The sequence below is a fragment of the Juglans regia genome, chromosome 15, assembly GCF_001411555.2.
Source record: "Juglans regia cultivar Chandler chromosome 15, Walnut 2.0, whole genome shotgun sequence".
NCBI lineage: Eukaryota > Viridiplantae > Streptophyta > Magnoliopsida > Fagales > Juglandaceae > Juglans > Juglans regia.
The window spans coordinates 3,659,296-3,667,618 of record NC_049915.1 but is presented as its reverse complement, the minus strand read 5'-3'; the positions used below and the strand labels follow the sequence as shown (position 1 = coordinate 3,667,618).

General features: G+C 32.9%; 1 protein-coding gene across 1 annotated transcript; it reads left to right on the top strand.

The window, feature by feature from the left end:
• Positions 1-2,145: 2,145 nt before the first annotated feature.
• On the top strand, positions 2,146-4,500 carry LOC109008841 (cationic peroxidase 1-like). The gene is made up of 4 exons (XM_018989073.2): positions 2,146-2,431; positions 3,237-3,428; positions 3,686-3,851; positions 3,954-4,500. The coding sequence occupies exons 1-4, from the start codon at positions 2,219-2,221 to the stop codon at positions 4,343-4,345; spliced, it is 963 nt and encodes a 320-aa protein (XP_018844618.2). The 5' UTR covers positions 2,146-2,218; the 3' UTR covers positions 4,346-4,500.
• The last annotated feature ends 3,823 nt before the right edge of the window (positions 4,501-8,323 follow it).

Sequence of the window (8,323 nt, the reverse complement as noted above, 5' to 3'; positions counted from 1 at the left end):
ATTTTTAAAGATGTATCTTCTCCAAAATTAAAACAATTAAAACTAAGTTTAAAAAAAATAATAAACTTATTAATATGGATTCCAAAATTTTTTGTTATATAATATTCGATTTCTTAATATGAAATTTAAAATGAAAATACAAAAAATATATTTAAGATCGATGATTTATATGAAAAAGAATTTGTAGTTATATTTTAATGATCTTTCAATCTCTTTTTAATTTACATAAGAGACATAATGTTTGCAGTTCTAGAATGCATGAGTTCTGTTCACTTTCTTTTAAAAAAATATGTAAATCTTGGATTCATATAAAAAATATATATTTTAATAATAAACTCTTTTATTTTTTTAAAATAAATGTACAAAATTTATATATTTTAAAATTATATTTAATATTACTCTTTATATAAATATGACACACGATGAAAAAAAGTCGGCCTCCCTATAAGCAATGATCTGGTTCTGCCACTGAAGCAATCCCAAGAAATCATCATCCATTTATCAATTTGCGCACGTAGACAAATTAAAAAGGAGTTTGCACGATATATATAAATTAATCAATTTGACTCTATATTTGCTCTTCCTTTTTCGAGCTCCCACTCAGGTCGAGTTGCAAACGTGAAACTCATTCTCCCTGATTAATGGGACAGTACGTAATTTATATTCACATGATCATGGTGCATTGACTAGAATACTCTGCACTAGCTGCGCAAGTGGTGTAGTTGGTAAATTATTAAATAATAATTGGGACAGATTCCTGACTGCACTAGTTGTAATTGGTGGGCTACAGTTGAAGCCAGATCATTTCGTAGAAGACATCTCAGAAATTCCAGTACTTTGTTTAGGACTACTGTTCTGTTTGTAATAGGGTAGGAGGTTAAGGTCATGTTCAAAATTGGAGCATTTTCAGTTCGTTGACGACTGTTTTGTTTGTTGTCGGTAGACGAAGATAAGGCCGGCCAGCTTCAAACATGGAAAATTCAAGCGTTGAAAAATCCCACTGCTACTCCTACTTGTTCCAGCTTGTATTATCTCTCTCTTATCTGTCCCGCATCTTCCATACTAACCAATTCAACTATAATACTATTATTAATCTAAGTGGTATCTATTAGTAAAATAGGGAGAGCTGAAATATATATTCGATGCTCGCTCGAGTTGCCAGTTGAATGAGACTCGAACAAATTTTATGCTCAAGTTTTGCTTGACCCCACTTGTCGCGCGAACGTCGAGTGAAATTTCTGTTTAGCACTTTTTTCAACTGTAAACAGTATAAAAAATATCGACCCAAGCCTCGTTAAAAACCCGCCAAAAAATCATAACACACCCTTATTGGGTTAGGTTATCAAATCAGACTGACACACCAACAAAATCAGACTCAACAAATCCAACAAAAAATACTTCAATTAATGAAAAAAAGTAAATTTGATGGTAATCCGCATAGAGAAATAATTTAGTCACAAAAGGATTTCACAAAAAAAAACTTACAAACTGATAAAATTTGATGTGGTACATGAAATTATATCAGTTTATAAATTTATTTTTACAAAATCCTTTAATGACTGTAGCACTTCATAAGCTTGGGGAGAGATCAGCAAAAGAAGTACTGTTTAAATGGATAGTTATCAAAGTTGTACCATACAAGTCTATGCATTGAGATGAAAATTATACAAGCAGTATAGAAAATTAAAAAGCAATTATCGCACATAGAAAAACAAAACTATTGTCAATCGTTGTGTCTCTTTCGTTTCTTTTTGTTTTTTCATTTCAATTTTAACCGATAAATTAAAATAATTAAAGGCAGAAAACTCTGCCATTACAGTGTAATTAGGTAGCTTTCGCACACTAGATGATGATGATCATGCACTAATTGAGCTGTTAATTAATAAATCTATGATCTGCTCTATATATATATTTTTGAAAAATTCAAAGTACTTTTTTCCTATAATTTCTTTCACGCGTTTTCGTTTAACGTTTACTAAAAAACAATGCACGTTAAATACAACAAAGGTCGACTTCTGTAGTCCACATGATCATAGATTCATAATTAATTGATTTACGTAAATTATTGTTCAATTTTTATTATTTTTTAAGAACAAGGTGGTCCTAGCTTCTGCCTATAAAGAGCAAGTCCTTCTGCAGAAATTCAAACACTGAACTCAAGGTTTCTTGCATTGGCATTTGTGTTTAAATTTTTAAACACATTTATATAGATATCAATATGGCTTCCTTTTCCTTCTCCTTAACTCTCTACTTATCTATTTTCTTGCTTCTGTTGGGAATAGCTTCTGCTCAGCTGTCAACCAACTTCTATTTGCGTTCATGTCCTTCGGCTCTCTCTATAATTCAAGGGGCAATAAGCAGTGCAATATCTTCAGAGCGTCGTATGGGGGCCTCGTTGCTTCGCCTCCATTTCCATGACTGTTTTGTTAATGCAAGTCATCTGCATTTTCATATCTCTTTAGCTAATTTCTTTGTTTTTTAATCAACCGGGGCACAACCATTTCCAAAAATACACCATCTTCAAAACTTGTTGCTTCTTGATCACACTGATCAGTTTTAATTAAGCTATATTTTTGTGTCGGCAAGCAATTGCATTCTCGCACACGCTTGCCATGAGATTATACGAAGAGAAATGTTACTCTCCATTTAGATTTTACAATCTCATTCATATTTATTGATGCAAAGTTTTGTTACGGATAATCTTATAAGAGTGTAAATTATGCCCAGTCTTTTTTAAAAGAGAAACATTTTAGATGAGATTACATAAAAATAAATATTTTATAAATTGATTTGGTTATTGTAAAGTTATTTTTATTGTAAAATAGATCTAACAAATCTAATAAAATCACATCAATTAATAGATTTATTTTATATAATCTCTTTATGTATATAGCAATTATCTTTTAAAAATTGGATCCGCCATGAAAATATTAATGGGTTACAGGTGTGATTTTATTTTTGGAAAACTGTGCAAGGGCTTGCATACCCTCAAATTATACAAATTATTTTCATTGGCGCACGTTTTAAGTATAAGTTTCATAATTTATAACCATTCTAAAGACAAGTCACCCAAAACAAGATAAGTCTGATTAAGAATGATAAAACTTAAAATGAAGATGTGAAATAATTTTTTTTTTTTTTATGAATAAATTCATATTAGCTAGGCACACATGAAGATAAGATATTAATCATATCAGGAATCACAAATAATTAGTTATATTTTCATTGTTTTTCAGGGTTGTGATGCATCAGTACTGTTGGATGATACCAGCAATTTCAAAGGAGAGAAGACGGCAGGCCCCAATTCAAATTCATTGAGAGGATATGAGGTGATTGATAGCATTAAAACCCAACTTGAAAAGCAATGCCCTGGAGTTGTATCATGTGCAGATATCTTAGCTGTTGCAGCTCGGGATTCTGTTGTTGCTGTAAGCCATCGAAACTTCTTTAATTAATTTACTCCTACAATATATAATAATGTGTACACATTTTTTAAAATGGGAAAAATCTATCGTAGTACGTACAACGTTGTCATTTAAGGTACGTACAAAAATATTAAGATGTCGGTGATAAACATTTTAACCTCAAACACCATCAACATGGTCTGTTTTGCTCTCCATTTTCCCCCATTTTCCCATCACCCTCTTATTCTAATCTTTCAGTTTAACATTCATGATTTCTTCAGTTGGGTGGCACTAGATGGAATGTGCCATTAGGCAGAAGAGATGCAACCACAGCAAGTTTCGATGCTGCCGAAAGTAATCTTCCTTCCCCATTCTTAGATCTTGCAGCTCTTATATCAGCATTCTCAAACAAGGGTTTTACAGCTCAAGAAATGGTGGTTCTCTCCGGTACGTACCTAAGAACAACATAATATACCTTCTGCCCAACACCTCTTCTATATATGTTTTGGATCTCCAACGTTGTAATGTCTAATTTTATTGTCTTTGTAGGTGGTCACACCATAGGCCAAGCAAGGTGCCTTACATTTCGGACTCGTCTCTATGACAACACTGAAAGTATAGATTCTGCGTTTGCCTCATCGTTAAAGCAAAACTGTCCAAGCTCAGGAGGAGATGATAACTTATCTCCTCTTGATGAAAGTGCTGGCACTTTTGACAACACATATTTCAAGAATTTAGTGGGCAAAAAGGGTGTCTTGCACTCGGACCAACAGCTCTTTGGTAATGGCTCTACAGATTCTATAGTCAACAGCTACAGCCTTAATTCGGGGAAGTTCTTCACTGATTTTGGGAAAGCCATGACAAAAATGGGAAACCTCAGCCCACTTACGGGATCGAATGGAGAGATTAGAACCAATTGCAGGAAGATTAATGGATCTTAGGCAGCCTATATATATAAATACACCTTGTACTTCCGATCTAAGAGAAAATAGGGAGGAAGGGTGTTGAAACTTCAAATCGCTGCATTTAAATGGACTCTAACCATAAAATGCATGGATTTTAATTAATAAAATCTTGGTTAGTAACCTTTATCCTATACCCTGATTGAGATTCTAACTTTTTTGTTGCTTTTAATAATTAATTCTGCTATGACAAATTTTGAATCAATCTGTTTGGTCAGAAATTTCGTCTAACCAAATTGATGGAACACATTTTTTTTCGAATGGGACGATATCTAAATTTTATTTATTAAGCCTCTCGCTTTTTACCTTTACAAGTATAGGGTTTGAAGGCTTTAAAAGAACCAAAACTAAACTGTGGTAATAATAAACTTTAAAATACTATACTAATTACACAGTGTTAATGCCAAACAAAGTTTTTGGAAGTTGATGAGTTGCTGGATAAGAAGCCTCACTAGCTCCCTGCTTTTCCATAGTTTGTTGCCCATCAGCAAGGCAATTTGCTGATACTCTACCACGTGGAAGATACTCTTTTTTATTTAAAAATTAAACTGAGATTATTATAATTAACTTATTTAAAGCAAAAGCAAAAACAAACTGAACGCCTGGTGGTCATTGAACTTTCATCAACTATCTGGTATGTACAAGCTAAAAACACAAAAATATGAGAAATATTTTAGTCACAAAGGATTATATAAAAGTAAATCTACAAACTGACATAATTTAATTTGATATATTAGATTATAAAATTAATTTTATTATAAATTAAATCTAACGGCCACGTCAATTTATAATTTTACTTTTGTATAAATGCCTCGAAAAATAAATATTGCTTGGGTTGGTCGTGTCGTGCCAATAGTCGATCCTTGGGGGATTTGGCAATTTAGATATGCCAAATCCAACCTGAAAAGCCACCCCAATTGACTCGAAACAGCAAATGCATCTCCACTATTGTCACTTCCGAATGGTCGATAAAAAAGGCCAAAAGCCAATCCCAAATTCCTTTCCAAACAATTAAGCACCCTGACTCACTCGCCCATTACCCCACCATGTAAAGGATCGACCTCAGCCATTACCATTTCCACCAAAGCTCATACTCACCGCCCCATCAAATATAATGTTTCCCATGTCAGCCTTCCAATACTCATGAGTCATGATATATGTTACCCCTCGATCTATCATAATAAAAATAAATATTTATGACGAGTTACTTGTGACGAAATTGACTATTTACAACGAGAATAGATTCATTTTGATAAAAAATAATCATTTTGACAGAAAATAACTTGCAAACAAATAAGCAATTGTTTTTTATAGTGTCTCTAGCTTAGATTCTAATTATCTATGGAATTTTGGGTTGTCACGTACGTATAAAACCTCTCTCATAACTTCTTTTGCTAACAAAAACCAACTAATAAACTTTATACATAAAAATAAGATATTCGTCTTCATTTCACTTAAAATATATAACGTCATTCTCAATTAGTGTAAAATATAAGGGTTTTTTTGTAGACTTGCTCTAGCACCAAGTACATGTCATTTGTTATACGAGAATTTTGAATTTTAATAAGAGACTTAAAAGAAAATTATAAATTCACGTGATTAGATATCACACATTTCTAGATCTATAAAATATAAAATTATCATGAAATGGGGTTTGGGATTGCTATTAATGTCTTGAGTGCGTATTATTCTCTCGTCTTAAACAGTTCGGCTAATTATCAGACAATCATGTCGAATTTTAACATGGTCCGATGAGTAATTTTGTGCAAGTGGAGTTGCAGATAAGTGTGATGCAAATGCACCAGAAAAGGAAAATGATAGGGATCCTGCTGGATCCCGTTCATTTTTCCGATTGTCTTTTTTTTTTTAGTTTTTTTTTTCACTTAGTGATTAAGAAAATATTGTTTAATAATATTGTGAATTTTTCTTCTTTTTTAAAAAATATTTAAAAGTGTTAAAAAATGATTAAAAAAAGTTTTAAATATATATTTTTTTCAATTTTTTAACACTTTTAAATATTTTAAAAAAAATAAAAAAAAATTCACAATATTATTAAATAACATTTTCTTAATTATTTAAAAACAAAATCGGAAAAATGAACGGGATCTTGCCCACCAGAAAATTGGGCCAACTCAGATCATTCCAACGTCCTTTACTGTACATGCTGGGTTCGGCTCTAATTGGGCTAAACTTCAGCTATGCACTAAAGGTCCTGTGCTAGGTAGCTTCAGTTTTGCCAGATCCGTTGAACTCTAACCGGGGAACACGCTTGCACATTAAAATGCGTTCATTTTCTTGCAGATCTTTTTATTGGTGTGTGGGGGAAGATGGCCACGAGCATTCTTCAAGACAAATAAATCCATCTTACCCTTGAAATTAAAGCTATCCCTCTATCTTCCACAACGAACGCAAAATTCTTCGAAGACTTATAAATATTTTTTTTATGCTAGTTAATGTAGCAGATTTCCGCATCAGTGATGCAACTGTTAAAAATATTATACAAATAATTAAAATTATCTCTTCTTATAAGTTTAAACTTTTAAAACAAGTGCTAGTTTCACAAGTTACTAGAAAGAGGTTCTGAATTCGAAAAATAATCTTCAGAAAAAGTTGTCTTAGAAAGGAAATTAAAACAATACTAGCGTTGGCTGTCCCAAACCTTATAAACAGAGGAGGAGATTCTTCCTTAATCTTCTTTATAACATGCTCTCATTGAAAAGATCTCTCACACCCACCATTAAGGGTGCTGGACGGGTTGCCCACATCCAGCCCACCTGGACTCCACATCAAATGGTCGGGCGGTTCTTTAAGGAAAAAAAATATGCAGGTGGGGGGCCTGGTCATGGTGTGGATCCCCACCTGCCCCCCGCCCCCGGCCCCCACCTGCCCAGGATACATTCGCCCACCTGCATATTTATTATATATAAAAAATCTAGTATATTATATTTTTAAACATATATACAAAAGGATCTCGTTTATGGTATTAAAAAATACCTAAACGGCGTCGTTCTGCCGTCATATGACTTTACCCCCTCCACAATATTCCTCTTCTCTCCCTAGTCTCCCTTACTCTCTCTACTATATCTCTACTCTACCTCATCTCCATCGCTCTGTCATGTTATCGTTGCTTTCGCCTTAGGCCACTCTCTCAAGTGTCGTCTTCCACTCTCCACTCTCAACTATAAACATCTCAAACTATTTTATGTTGTAAATTGAAGATTTGGATGAAATATTCTAATTACAATGGAGGTTGGGGTTGTTTTGAATGGAGGATGGATCATTTAGTTAGTGTTGTGATTCTGTGAAATTGGACTTGTGTGATGGAATGAAGTTAGGATTTCAAAAATCTAATTCGGGGATGAAATTGGAAACCCTATTTCAGCTTCACCCCCAAATCAAATTAGTCTTTCAGTAAGAAACCCTAATCTAAAGCTTATTTTGATGTTATATACGGCTTTCAATCCGAAACTCAAATATAAATTGCGATTTCTTATATTAAGTTTTCGGATTGAAACCCTAATCTAGTTTAGGGTTTCAAAGTCAAAACCCTATACTTAACTCAGGTTTCATTTTGAAACCCTAAATTAAATTAGGGTCTCAATCCGAGTTCCTAAACTAGTTAAGGAAACCAACCCTATACTTTATTAGGGTTTCAAATTGATAGCATGATACACTAATAGTTTGTTAATTCATTATTTGCAGTTTATACTTATGTTATTCTTTTTTCCTAATTTAAGTTCTCTTCTTGATCAGACATCATGTCCTCATTTTCATCCTTTTTTTTTTCTTTTTTCTTTCAGGTTTCATTGGACACTTGGAGTTGATGGGACTAAGATGTTGGAACTTGGGTTTGTTTCTTTATTTCCTATTTCTTTTTTGTGATTTATATTTGTTATTCTTAAGTTATTAAATTTATTGTAATGTTTTTAGATTAATTTCTAATAATTTTAGAGTAAT